The 14,328-nt window shown below is 31.6% G+C and overlaps 2 protein-coding genes across 4 annotated transcripts; both read right to left on the bottom strand.

The window, feature by feature from the left end:
- Nucleotides 1-467: 467 nt before the first annotated feature.
- LOC122524432 (bumetanide-sensitive sodium-(potassium)-chloride cotransporter) lies at nt 468-12,753 on the bottom strand. 3 transcript variants are annotated; one of them, XM_043646719.1, is made up of 18 exons: nt 12,669-12,753; nt 9,543-9,926; nt 5,000-5,159; nt 4,825-4,920; nt 4,534-4,728; nt 4,248-4,424; nt 3,976-4,115; nt 3,465-3,767; nt 3,156-3,381; nt 2,941-3,062; nt 2,649-2,784; nt 2,329-2,540; nt 1,995-2,236; nt 1,739-1,887; nt 1,341-1,671; nt 1,079-1,233; nt 862-970; nt 468-788 (listed from the first exon to the last, which is right to left on the bottom strand). In XM_043646719.1, the coding sequence occupies exons 2-18, from the start codon at nt 9,807-9,809 to the stop codon at nt 653-655; spliced, it is 3,156 nt and encodes a 1,051-aa protein (XP_043502654.1). In that variant the 5' UTR covers nt 9,810-9,926; nt 12,669-12,753; the 3' UTR covers nt 468-652. The 3 variants fall into 3 exon arrangements, with proteins under 3 accessions (XP_043502654.1, XP_043502653.1, XP_043502652.1); XM_043646718.1 differs by lacking the exon at nt 12,669-12,753 and adding an exon at nt 11,827-12,470; XM_043646717.1 differs by lacking the exon at nt 12,669-12,753 and adding an exon at nt 11,840-12,470.
- Nucleotides 12,705-14,314, bottom strand: LOC122524434 (ubiquitin-like protein 7). Its single transcript, XM_043646723.1, has 4 exons — nt 14,049-14,314; nt 13,764-13,969; nt 13,538-13,674; nt 12,705-13,347 (listed from the first exon to the last, which is right to left on the bottom strand). Exons 1-4 carry the CDS (start codon nt 14,191-14,193, stop codon nt 12,744-12,746), a joined length of 1,092 nt encoding a protein of 363 aa, XP_043502658.1. The 5' UTR covers nt 14,194-14,314; the 3' UTR covers nt 12,705-12,743.
- Nucleotides 14,315-14,328: the final 14 nt, after the last annotated feature.

Below are 14,328 nucleotides of genomic sequence, written 5' to 3'. Positions count from 1 at the left end.
GATAATACAGTCATAAAATGTTTTTCGATATATAACATGCTGCATGTTAAAAACTGTTTTGTAATGGAAGAAACAGATATAATTACAGAGTTTTAATAACATGTATCAATAGATCTATCTTATTCATATTTATGTATCATTTTTCTCTGGAGAGAAACAACGTTTAAAATATCGAGAACTTTGAATTTATTGTAAAATTTAATCCTTCTAAAACAATGATTCTCATAAATATGTAAGAAAACACAAAATCTTTATATATATATATAAAACCACAATTATGACAAATTCAATAATAAAAATAATGAGTTACAAACGCACAATGAGATAATTATTTATTATGATTATTATTATCTCAATATTGTTGTTAATCATATTATTAAATATATTCATACAAATTGACAAGTAAAATTTTATCAATATGATAATGCATTTATCAGAATAAACACTATTAAAAATAAAAAACAGAATTCCAACGACACGATGCTTTTATCTGTATGAATGTGGTGTTCTAAAATTAGAATACATCTTCTTCCTGTTCAGTGATTTCATTACACTCACATACATGTATATAATAAAAAAGAAACTCGTCATTTAATACGATTTCTGTCATGATATATATCTCACCTGATATTTTTTGTTTCTTATAATATATTCAAGAATAAAAAGTTAAAACAGACGTATGATTTCCTCGAACAAGTAAAAATGGCGGCATGTCACGCGTGAGAGATTCGAGCCATGCCATATAAAGTGGCGCGGATACAGCACCTTTTCGTGGCATTGGCAATGTCCTATATACGAATAAATTACAAAATTATATCATTTATACGACAGTATAGAAACTAGTAAGATATGTTTACTCACATAACAATTAAATTTGCTTCCATAGAATTTTCGAGCAACAATTCTCTCAATCTGAGATGTCTATTCGTTTTCTCTTTCATCGCAATAAGTTCGGATTCCTTTATGACGCCTAAAAAAGAAAAAATAATATACACAAAAATATTCTTCGAAGATAACACATCCGTAACTTTAATCTTGTGATCGAATATAAAGCAAAGAGAAGTTTAAAAAATAGTACCATCGTCAGATTCTTTGGTATTATCGGATTCTTTAAAATCATTGATTAATGTGTCAAAGAAATTTTTTGTACTGCTTTGAGCTGGTTTAGATATATCCGGAATTACTTTCAATGCCGAATAATCTATCCGAAATTTCGACAAAAGACTAGCCATACTGAAAACATAATTTTATTACATATAATAATTATTTTTCAACGCATAGAAAAATAAATAATATGATATAAAGAATTTTTTGTTGAAAAATAAAAAAAGAAAACGTACTTTCTTTGCTCGTACTCGAGCTCTGAATATTTATTCGCAAGAGCAAAAACTCTTAATTTACTATTTGACCAATTGCGCCTCGTACTAATAATATAAGGTAATAAAAGTGTTAAACCACCGTCGTCATACAACCACCAAACATCTATTGTTCCCTTTTTTTGTTTCTTTTGGAATAACGTAACAGTATTAAATATTTCCTTTGCTATGGGATTTACATTTTGCTGATTTTCACGCGATTGTTCGCTCGCCAATGGATTTGGATATTCATTTACTACTTTCGAACGTTTTGGAGCAGGACTTCCTGGTATTGAAATGTCTGAAGTACTACTGGCTAAAATGAAAAAGAAACAAATCAATATTATCATCATATATATTATAAAATAATGATAGGTATTAACCTTGACTAAGTTGAGAGAAACTTTGATTTGCTGGTAAAACCGCAGGTGCAAATCTTTTTTGTTCCTCAGCTTCTGTTATAACTCCACTACTGTCTAATCCTTCTCGAATTCGTAATAGAGCTACAGCTACGTGCATATCTAATGCTTTGCTATAACAATGACACGATGATAACGGTAATAAATATTTGAGTTTAAAATATTCTTTTTCTTTTTTTTGCGCTCATGAGTATAGAAAGACATTTAAAAATTAACTTACTGCATGGTGTTAAAGTACATGTTCAAATTCTCTCGCGAACAGCAAGCCCAGTCTTGTTTATAACCCATCAATAAAATATTAGGTTTCATTTTTCCCAAACCGGCAGCTTGTAAAAGAGAAGTAGCACCATCTTGAAAATTGGCGCCATCGACCACGGAATAAAATGCTTTTATTTTATTTGCTCTGAACCATGAAGTACATTTCGCTACCATGTTATTGCGTGTTTTGTACGATATCGATGTCTATAAAATACATAAAGATTAATTAATCTAACTGATAAAAGAATATAAATATATGTGTTCATTAATAGATCATAAATATTAATTGTCCATACTTCTACAATGTGTCCACAAATAAATAAACTTTGATTTTTCGTAATATGATGAGCAAAATCGACTAACGACACTCTCGCGGATGGTACTCCAGTAAGAACTAATAATTGGGGCCTGTAATTTTTAACGTGTTCTTCTACCCTATCTAATTGTTGAATCGCTGTTAAGGCATTGTTGTACGATTGGGCTTGCGTGGTAGAACCCCAATTTACATCTAAAATTACAAATATTCAATTAATTCAAGTGCGTTTAACGAAACGCGTTAGAATTGCAAAGATTAAATTATTTGCGAAAGTGTGGATCAATTATTTATCAAATTTACCAGGCTTCCTATACGAGACTACCAAATATAGCGCTAGAACTACGAACAAGGTAATCAAGGCTGTCCACCATGAGATCAAGAACATCACAGAAACGCATAGAACAGAACCGACAAGACTGAGCCACATATTGTAATACTGAAATACATCAAGAAAATATTTATCACGTATCGGTTTAACTTTTAAATTGTTTCAAATTATGTCATCTTTTGCATGAAGAAAAAATAATTTCGACTAACGGGATACTCATGCTTATAATCGTTACGACGAAAAATAAGTAAAGTGCATCTCTACCTTAAATGTTGGCCGCCAACCAATTGGTCTTGCTAGAGAAGCATGGAAAGTACTGAAATTAATAAGAGTGTATGCAGCCAAGAAGAAATTTGATATCAGTGGAGCGATAACGTTTAACTCTCCTGAAAAAATTTCAATAAAAATAATTTTCAATTGTCAATGCATCGCTATAAAACGAATATATATATATATATATATATTAAGTATATGTTTACCGATTAGTATAAAACAAAAGGCAATAATGAATGTAAGACAATATCCGCGAATAGGTTCCTTATCTTTTTTCCCGCTAAACCATCCTATTCCGGGATAAAGATTGTCAAGACAGAGAGCTTGAAATACTTTTGGTGCTGAGACCAAAGATGCTAAGGCACTTGATAGGGTAGCTGCGAAACAGCCAGCATAAATAAAAGGACCAAAAGCGGCTACTAATTCGATTACCTATAAATAAATATTGATTTTGTTAATAATAAATCTATCCCCATTTATAAACTCAACACGAGATATATAATTATAAAACAAACCTGAAAGCTATTGTGAGTTCCATAGTTACATCCGGACGTACAATTGAATTTGGTGTCATATATACTCCAAATAGTTTCGTTCCAATTTTCAGTAATGGTCAAATTTTCTGCTGAAGTGTCGTTACTTACGTCGAGTAACGATTGCACGACGTAAGAATTATTAACTGTTGTTCTTATATCAGTTATATTACCGGAAGCGTCTCGCATGACGCTACCTCCAACCATAATTGCCATAAGAATATACGATAATGTTGTTAATAATATCGCTAGTAAAGTTCCCTTAGGTATCGCCGTTTGTGGATCCTATTGAAAAAATAATGTTAATCAAACGGGATATAATTAAAACGTATCTTACAATCGAGAATATATTCAACGAATTTTGTTAATAACTATGAATGAGAAATAGAGATACGCAAAAAAAAATAATAATTTTTATCGAGAGAGAGAGAGAGAGAGAGAGAAAGAGAAAGAGAGAAAAAAAAGTTTTCTGCAGACGAAAGGACTAAATCACCTTCAAGTCACCGGATATATTCGCACCTGCCAGGATACCTGTTGCTGCCGGAAAGAAGATAGCGAGGACTGAAAAAAAATCATGCTTCACCCCTTCGCTGTATCTGTAATCCGGTTTGAAATTCTCCACAAATAAATTTGCTAGAAAAAGACAGAAAAAGGATAAAAATATACGGGAAGATAGAGGGGATAAATAATCGATACCAGATGTAATTATTCGATCGGGTGATGAAAATAAAATAAAGAAACAAACAAACAAAAAATATAATTTACCATTATATCCTATAAATCCTTTGGCTCTTTCTTGGTCGCTCTTGGGCCCTATAATAGTGCCGATCATAAAATCAATAATGGCTAGAAGAAGTATGATCAGAAGAAAGACTTGAGTTTTGGCTTCCCACTCTAAGCCTATCATTACGACCAGAAGAAGGATAAATATTGTCAAACTACCTATTAATGAAAAGATAATAACCATTAACGACACTTTATTCTTAATAGATCTATTATTTGTTTTTTTTTTTTTTTTTTTTTTTTTTTTTAAGAGATATTTTAATCGAACCTATAATTTTCATATCCAAGCTGCCACAGTCAATTATGCACATTCCATAAGATTTAAGACAACTCACAACTAAACTTTCGCAGAATCCTACTACGTACATTGCACAGGCAACTGCATTTGCTAAAGAAAATATTAATCCTATGGCACCACCAAATTCGGGACCAAGCGAACGGGATATCATATAATATGTTCCACCTACATGATAAATAATAAATTCAATCAATTTCAATCGATTAAATCGTATAGGTACTACACCATACATTATATAGTGAGCAAATTTTCTGTACGTACCTGCTTTTATCAGTCCGTTCGTACTAATAGCTGACATCGATAAACACGTTATGGTCGTTACTACCGTAGTTGTGAGAATTAAAAGTATAGCTTGTCCTGCAAAATCACGTTTTATTTAAACAAAAATAATACTAGATAGACCGGATTATTTTATATACATATATTTGATATTCACCTATACCAGTGTGAGCAACGACCCAAGAAAGCCGAAGAAATAACATAACCCCCCATATGTTTAAGAGGCATCTCATTAAAACTCCTTGAATCCAACCAAATTTAACACCCGGCACCGGTAATTTTACATCTGTTATGGGCAGTGTGTTCGAGCCGGATGTCTATTTATACAAAAAAAAAAAATATAATTTATATTTCTCTTACATAAATGAAAATACTTCAATTGTACATGTAATGTACAATGTAAATGTACAATAATTTTAATTTATTAAAATAATTTCTTCCAACTATTGCATAAACATAATCAAAGCGTTAAACGCAATTACCGATTAACTTAAGCGAAAATAATCTTCTTAGTTTTTGTAGTACCGACACATATATTGTAATTGATAAACGCAAGCTCAAGGTTGAAAATCGACGAGATTAACGTGCGATTAACGTCAATTTACTTAACGTTGAAGATGATTGTTAAATAAATAATGGGATCTTAAGATGGGTTGGAATGGAAAAATATCGAATTTGATTAACAAAAAAAAAGAATGATTGAAAGAAAGAAAGAAAGAAAGAAAGAGAGAAAGAAAGAGAGAGAGTTGCATTACATATGAATCTTTCTCTCTCTCTCTCTTTTTATATGCAGACGTTATGCGTAAATTGAGATTTAGAGGTGGTTATCGACATTGAAGGTGATTCGTCTAGAGGAAGGGTCGTCCGCGAGTCACCCAATGAAGACTAACGATTTACGTAACGATGCCTCGCACATATATGTATATATATATGTATATATATATATATATATATATATATATATATATACACACACACATACAGAGCTATACATATATACATAGATGTATATTATGTACAACAACGCCCAAGATCGGAATGCTTTTTACAAAGGAAATTTAAAGACGTTTGTTTAGTTCATCGAGCCCCTCAGTAAGTTGCATTGGACATTGAAATGATCGTAGGACGATATCGAATTGATTGCATTTCGTAGTTTCACCTCGAAAAGAAGCCCCGAAAGGAATTAAGTACACATATATATCCAATAAAGAAAAGGACGATCCAAATAAGCGAGCGAGCGAACGAACAAAAGCAAATGAACAAGCAATCGGATTTCTTTGGGAAATGTCATAACAGAAAATCATAGTTAAAACCGAAAAGAAAAAAGATCATTCAATTATGATGGATCATAATAAAATTGAGTCGTTTTCAATTTGTCGATTATATACAAGTTACCCGACGACACACCAGGATTTCTATAGACGACTCTTAAAAGATACGCTCGTTTCGTCCAATTATTTCCCGTTATATCCACGAATATCTTGCCTTGGACTCTACTATAATTGCGAAATTATTCTTGCACACCTCCGCAGATCCGATCCGATCCGATCCGATCCGATCCCGTGACACTTTGCCCTCTGCAAATAACGCGGCCCTCGATGCATCTGCCGGGCTGGAGCGTTTCTTTCTTTTTTTTTTTTTTATTTTAATTTTAATTTTATTTTTATTTTTTCCTTTTCCTTTTTTTCTCAACGACGTTACGCTTGAAAATTGATCCCACACGGGAATACGAGGAAGGGGGGAAGGGGGGCGGAAGGAAAGAAAAAAAAGTTTCGTCGATCATTTTGATTTTTGATCGTGTCAATGCTACGTGTTACGTTATGAATGCGTTACGCGCTTAGACATTTCGTGACATGTGCCGCGATAGTGAAATAATAACGAACGCTTAACCCTCGCAACATAATGTATTCGAAGCACGCGATTTCCTATATTAAGTCCGATGTAGGTACATATGTATATATGTATGTATGTAGTAAGTATGCTTGACAATTCGGATCAACGACTGGTGGTGTTTCTATTTTCTGAATCATTGCTATCATCTTTATATACCGATAAAGATTCCTAATTATTTGTCTTTTTATTTTTTCCTTTCATTCTTTACACTCTAGACATCTCTTTCTAAGATAAGATTTCTAATAGACAGGAATAAAAAAAAATGTTAAAAATTACGATGACTCATATTTCTATCTCTCTCATTCACTCACTCTCTCTCTCTCTCTCTCTCTCTTTCTCTCTGATAATAATCGTTCGTTTGCGATGATTACTTTGTGCACACATTACGTTGGCCTTCCTTATGGATCTCGTTTAAACATTTAACAACGCCGCTATTAGGAAGGGGCATTCGCTGAAGACGCCGAAAAGGAAACGATTTTTCAAACTAACTCTTTATCTCCAAGAATAAGATCTCTTATCCTTATAATATATATATATTTTAATTTTATGTTACATATGTTAGGATTGTTAATCGATAATGATGATGACAATGATGATGATGATGGATGTATCATTTCTCAGTCATCCTTTCTCAAGAATCAATCTGCAAGCTACTATTTATGCACGTACGTAAATGTTTATGCATATGTATACGACTGCATATTTAATGAAAAACTCGTGTCCAACATTTTCCGCATGTTTCATAAAACACAGAACGATAGAGAAGTTAGCATGTAAGAGATTAATGAAAAATTAATTCCAAGATAATGTTGTGTAGTTATTATCGCGTCGACATAAAAATTTTTCATTCTGTATTGTCGTTAATTCTTTTCTCTCTTCTTTTCTTTTCTTTTTTTTTTTTTCCTCTATGTTTCTCGTCGTTTAAAATTCTCTTCTTTTTATTTCGTTAAACCGCGCACGAGTAGAAAATTATAAAAAAAAAAAAAGAAAAACTTCGTAAAGATTGTATTTCATTTTCTTCGAAGAATCTTTTCTTCTTTTTTTCTTTTTTTTCTTTTTTATTTACGTGTAACTTTTCGTAATATTAACTTTGGTAGAATATAGAGAATAATATCCGCGAACGTTATCTTTCAAGTAACGAATGATCATCCATTGGTTAATTAGAATAATAGGAATAAATTTGTTTAGAAATTCAACGATTCGAATTGTGGAGTTGTGTTGTAGACGAATAAAGAAATTATTGATTTTCTTTTTTTAATATTTTGTCCAGATGGAAGGACCGTTAAATTTCCGTTTGTAAATTTGATCTGTTATCGTTCCGTGGCGTTAATAACAACCGCGTGTTTTCTTTCTCGATCTCAAAGATCTTCGTCGTAGTTTCAAGATGATGCTTTAATTGACTGACAGAACGTGAGGGTCTTCGTTTTGACCCAACACAGTTTACGAATGACCATTTCATAGGCGAAAAAATTCAATATCGTCATCTATGACATCATTAGACGATATATACGTACGCGATATTATTTTTTTCCTCTTAGAACAAAGTTGTTTCTTTTTTGTTATTTTCTCTAACATATATATCGGCATACACAACGCGACAACTATTCTATCAACTTTTTAACTTCTATGATCAAACGATTTCTTTAATAAAAAAAAAAAAAATATACGATTATAATATACAGTGACAAGGAAATGTCAATCAATATTACAAGAATATATATTTTTGTAACGTTTGTAAATGTTACAAAAGTACTATTCATTATTTCATCGTTAGTTCCTAAAGTAATATTAAATAGAAAAATAATTTCGTTAATTAATTAATTAATTAAATCAAATACGACAAATATTTAAGCACATAGATAAACAAGTATGTTATTATAGCATATTGATTTGAGTAAATGAACACAAAATTTAACTTCTTTCAATTTTTTACGGTGTTCTTTGTGTTCTCGTACAGTTCGCTTACCCATGAATACGGTCTTGCCTTTGTTCGACGCTGTATATATAAACGTCTTTTTAAAAAAAGAAAATATTTAAAAGAGGGGATAACTACATCATATACAGAAAAATATTTATACGTCGGAAACTTTCATTTCTGCTTATGTAAACATATTTTTTACATTCCAAACGTTAATACAAATATCAGCTTGCAAAGTATTCAAGTTTTTACAAATTTCGTTATTAGAAAATTCCAATTGGTATGTAATCAAATTATTTTGTAAAGATTTTTTTTTATATTACAATGTAAATACAATTACGATGATTTGATATGGAATAAATGGTATATTCCTTGAAAATTACTCGTGTGCATCGTTACACTTTACTATACTAAATAGGATTACCTTTAAGAAGTAAAAAGATCGAAGTACGATTTATTGATCGGATTAACGTCGGGAAAAACGATATATCGATAATTCTTATGGAAAATAAACGCGAGGATAAATCCTTCTATATGCGTCGATATAAATTAAGAGGATTTACAAAATAATTTACTTTATATCAAATAATATCTATAAAAGTATTTCAAATATTGATAATTATTTAAATATTAACAAAAAAAAATAAAAACCTCTTATAAAAGTTGAATCCGAAAGTATTTCCTCTCTCATTTATTTTCTATTCATTGGACACAAAAAACAGGATATTAGAAAACAAGTAGAAAATATCCTTTTCACCCTTATTGAAAAGGAAAAAAGATCATTGAATAGAAAAGAATTTAAGTAAAGAAAGGGAAAGAAAGGGAAAGAAAGGAAAGAAAGGAAAAAAAAGGAACAAAGAAAAATGCGTTTTGTAAGAAAAACTTATACCTTGTTAAGAAGAGTAGGATTGTGGAGTTCATCGAGGGATGGTCTGTGTGCAGCCTGAATGCTCATAATGTTTCTGTAGTTGTCGAGCCTAGGTAAAGCTTCTCTGGTCATATGTCTCAATGATTTTTTCGTTTCCTGTTCACCCAAAAGACTTGTCCGACCTTCGACGCTGTCCACTCGATTAACGAGAAATCTTGTTCTTCTAAGAGGATTCAGTTCAACCGTCTCGGAATCCGTATCTCCATTAATACCATTTTCGTGCGCCATATTTGTTTTTCTTTTCTTTTATATTCGCTCTTTTTTTCTTTTCTTTTTTTTAAAAATCGATTTTAAAATTAAGATTAAATTTCGGCGAATTCACCTTCTGGATCCTTCTTCGAATTCCTGTTAAACAAAATAATCGGACATATTGAATTTTATCCGTTAATGGAAAGAATAGAAATGAAAGGCAATTCTTTTTCTACGAAATTGCGATTACCGAGCAAAATCGATCGACATCCAATCGTTCGTTCTGCCCTTGGCCGTTAATCACAATTACATACTTAAAACGAGTACCGCCTGACTTATAGACAATTAGGAAATTATACTTGTTTATTTGCCAGGATGCATAATTACTCTCTTCTGGCACGTTAATGCGAGACTCATTTAATCAAATCGAATTAACTATCCCCTTTAATTAACACGATTCATCTTACTCTGTGTCCAACTTATATTATTATTAACATTATTTAAGTTTTATCCTTAACACCGAATTTAATCTAATTAACCGATCAAATTAATTCAACCTAAGTGTATTGACGTGTGTGTCGTTATCTAATTTTTTTGGTTTATTTCGAAATAAATGAAACTACGTCTTCTTCTTGGCTGTGTAATAAATGAAAATTTTCTGTAAGATTTTTAAAAGACAAATAAAAAGAGAACAGGGGTACGTTCATGAATATAAATTAGAATGAATAGAATTTCATTAATGATAAGTTTTAAATAATTACAATAATATTAATTGTTTCAGTGTAATTCAATATATGTGTGCATATATAATTAAAAATTCCAATGTTCGATTTAATTAAATAAAACAAGACGTTTTCTATTTGCGTTTCTCTTGTCGCCAATTCATTAACCATTTGTATTCTTTAATGACGACCTCGTAATGTGTGTTAACAGTTTAACGCATTCAAAAATCAACGAAATTTCTTTATTTTTGCTTATGTCAATCCATGCATGTAGAAATATGTACAAATAATTTTATCGCGAATCGAATATGCGTTATCAAATTTATTTGCAGTCAATAAGGATAATAAATGATCAATTTAAATCATGTTAAGAATTGAATTAAAATGAAATCATCGAGGAAAAATCCTTTCCATTTGAAATGTCTGTTAGCCTACCAGAAAAAAAAACTGATTGAAAATAAAGTGAAACGCATGCTCGAAAAAAACATGTGTGTTTGAACTTTTACAACGTGTAAGGAATTCGAGTTGAACGAAAAGTAGAACAATAGTAATCGTTGTTTGTGTAGGAAAAGGAAATGCACTCGTCTAAAGGAGAGGACATCTTTCTTTTTTTATGGAACATATTCACACTGGGAGAAAAATAATTCTGTAGTTCAGGTAAGAAACAGCTCAAGAACCTTTTTTCTCTCTACATAATGCCAATGACGAGAAGTCAATAGTAGTGTGGTGGTGGTGGTGGTGGTGGTAGTGATGGGGTAGTAGTAGTAGTAGTAGTAGTAGTAGGAATAATGTAATAGAAAACACAAAAAGAATAAGAAGAAAGAAAACTTTGAGATAATTCTTAAGTTCGAGGGTAACACGGAGAGTCCCTCTTCCTTAACGATGCCAATTCTTCGCCATTGTGTGCAGCACATACCCATTGAAAAATCATATAGCAAATAGGGGTTGAATTTCAAAAAAAGAAAATATAAAGAAAGGGAAAAACGTTACTGCGCTCTGGCGTCACTTTAACGAAAGAAAACTTTCGAACGAATCGGTTATATTCTTTGTACGATGAGAGAAAAATAGAGGAGAGAGAGAGAGAGAGAGAGAGAGAGGAGAAAAAAACTCGAAATTAATCGAGAGATTTAATCAAAGAAATGATAGCTTTTGACACTTCCGACAACGGTTAGTTTTTCTAATGTAGTCTATTTATATCTAAACATATACGTACATCTACGGGTATTAATAGCAATACAATTAACAGAATACAGACGGTACTACTACTACTACTACTACACCCTTATATATAACCTTCTCTTTCAATATGCAAATATAATTTTTATATTCTTCACCTTTAATTCGTACCTTTTTATCGAGATCGTCTAGATCTGATCTCTACGAAGAGTTCCGTTATAAATGTCGACACGATCACGTATATATCTCCCTCTTTGTACACGTGCGATTATTTCTATTGAACATATATACACGCGTACTCGAACCGGGTGCCGGGTGTAACGGACGCTTTTCTCGTTCAAAAAAAAAAACGAGTAACTCCTACAACGTATCCTAACGACGCGACAGCTCGACTGTCACTGACAACCGCTACAAGCGCGGTAAGCAGTTACCCTCTCTCCACCAAGTATCCCGTTACTACTACCCCACCATCATCATTGCCACTACCACCACAGCTGCGCGTACCATCATCCCTACCATACGATTAGTTTTGTTACTCACACGAACTCGAGAACTGAAGTATTATATCCTACACTACTTCGCTCATAAATATCACACACTGAAAGTTAAAATCAGTCTGCTAGCTTTCTTCCCACATTGACTAACGTTCATTCATTTTTTCAATTATATCATATTATTATCTGTGTTTCAAGAATAATGTAGGCGATTAAAGAAACATATGCAAATATCTAATTTCTTTTTTTCAAAACGTATAATAAATAAATTTGTAATATTTATCTATGTAACTTTATTTTTTATTGCAACTAAATGTATCGAGTATATTATTATTATTATTATTATTATTATATATATATATATTTTACAATTTCCCTATTACTAATAAATTTTATTTCTCGATTGGATAATTTAAACAAAAATAGAAATAAATAACAAAACACACTCTCCGAGAAAGAGCTCGATTTTCAATTTTATATAATTCTATTATTAACTAAAAAAATACCTTCGAAAGAGCTTATGAGAGAAGAGGCCTTCCTTATTGGTCATCGTAATAAACGAGTTTTTATTATTAATTATCCTAATTATCACTAAAACTATTAAAAACAAGTTCGATCGCAGCTTGTACATTGCCATTTGTTAATATCAATGCTTGAACATTGGTATTATCATCTTGAAGACCCATTTCGTGCATTTGTGCTAACTGTCTTTGTAAATCCACAGAATCTGGTAGTGTGGAAGGTAATATCGGCGATAAAGAAGTTGGAGCTGTTGTAGCTGTCGGTGGAGGTGTCGTTGCAAATGCTTGTTGCATAGCTTGTGTAAACATTTCAGTAGTTATAACACCAGAATTTGTACTACTAGCCGATGTAGAAGACGGAGAGTTGGATAATGGAAAGGCACGGTTTCCTGCTCTTGAAATAGCAGCTGCAATTCGCGCAGTAATATTACTAGATGGATTAGCACTTAAATTTGATGGTTGAGTAGAATCCGATGATTGTGAAGAATCTCCAGCCATTTCCTCATCATCGCTTAAATTATCTAAACTATAAGAGTATGCAGTAGGGGGTGTATTCAACATGGTTGAATTAGAACCAGCTGTGGCGTTGTTATGAGCTTCTTCATGTACGGCTGCAGCTAAATTTTGTGCAGCTTCTACAAGTACTGGATGTAATTCAGCAATTCTATAATGCAATTAAATTAATTAATAATGAACATATTAACATTATGTAATCTAATATGCTAGCAAAGTATATATATTAGGTTGTCCCATAAGTTCTTTCAGCAACAAATATCGTCTATTGAAGTCGCATCAAAAAAAAGGAAAAAACTTATGGATTGTGTCTATAATAGATGTATTGGTAAGAATCTTACCTCTTAATGGTATCTATATCTGTAAAATGACCCATCAGATCAGGATCTTGTAACATAGCAATTGCAACAGAGTCTTCGTGTAATCCAGGAGATGACGAAATAATGTTTTCTATAACTTCTGGCCTTTTACTCAAACGCTAAAATACATTATACATATATTATATAAGTGTCTAATTTTACTTACTTATATTTAATTAAACTACTGTATTATATTATTGATAATTACATGCAAAGCACTTCTAAATGCAGGATTTTCATTAAAAGATTTAAACGTAGAAGCCAACTGTAGAATACTTTCTTCTGATATATATTTCATCGGTACTGGAGGTTCTTCTTCCTTTTTCATTAAAACATGTACCATTGCACCGCTTTTAAGACCACAAGTTTCCAGGTACATGTCGTCTTCCAAAATACATCCGCAATATATGAGTTCTGGTCAATAATATGTTATTAAATAATAAACGTTTATAAAGATAAATGATTTAAATTAAAAATGAATAAATAATCTCACCAAATGATTCCTTGGCTAAATTAGCTTTTGCTGCAGTCTTGTATCTTAAATATTCAACCTTATTGTTTAAATTAATGTCACGTAATTTAATGGTTGTCAAATTTTGTGAATTCGATCGAATACCTAAAACTAATTCAGAACTCATAATGCTTATTCAAATGAACTTTCTAATAATTTAAATAAAACAATATTTCTCGTAAGCAATGTGATTAATAATTTGAAATAAATTAAATAAATCTACACCAAATAGAACATTTGTCTGTTTTGTTTGTAATGACAT

This window comes from Polistes fuscatus, unplaced genomic scaffold, assembly GCF_010416935.1.
Source record: "Polistes fuscatus isolate 324 unplaced genomic scaffold, CU_Pfus_HIC Scaffold7, whole genome shotgun sequence".
NCBI classification, from domain to species: Eukaryota; Metazoa; Arthropoda; class Insecta; order Hymenoptera; family Vespidae; genus Polistes; species Polistes fuscatus.
This window is presented reverse-complemented; position numbering and strand designations above follow the sequence as displayed.

Coding starts and splice junctions, on each gene's coding strand:
- LOC122524432 (XM_043646719.1), bottom strand. CDS start 9,809: ATGGCGCACGAAAATGGTATTAATGGAGATACGGATTCCGAGACGGTT. Junction 4,116..4,247: donor AGGATTTATAGGATATAATG/GTAAATTATATT, acceptor GTCTTTTTCTAG/CAAATTTATTTGTGGAGAAT. Junction 3,063..3,155: donor CTTTTGTTTTATACTAATCG/GTAAACATATAC, acceptor AAATTTTTTCAG/GAGAGTTAAACGTTATCGCT.
- LOC122524434 (XM_043646723.1), bottom strand. CDS start 14,193: ATGAGTTCTGAATTAGTTTTAGGTATTCGATCGAATTCACAAAATTTG. Junction 13,675..13,763: donor CATTTAGAAGTGCTTTGCAT/GTAATTATCAAT, acceptor AATGTATTTTAG/CGTTTGAGTAAAAGGCCAGA. Junction 13,348..13,537: donor GATATAGATACCATTAAGAG/GTAAGATTCTTA, acceptor ATTGCATTATAG/AATTGCTGAATTACATCCAG.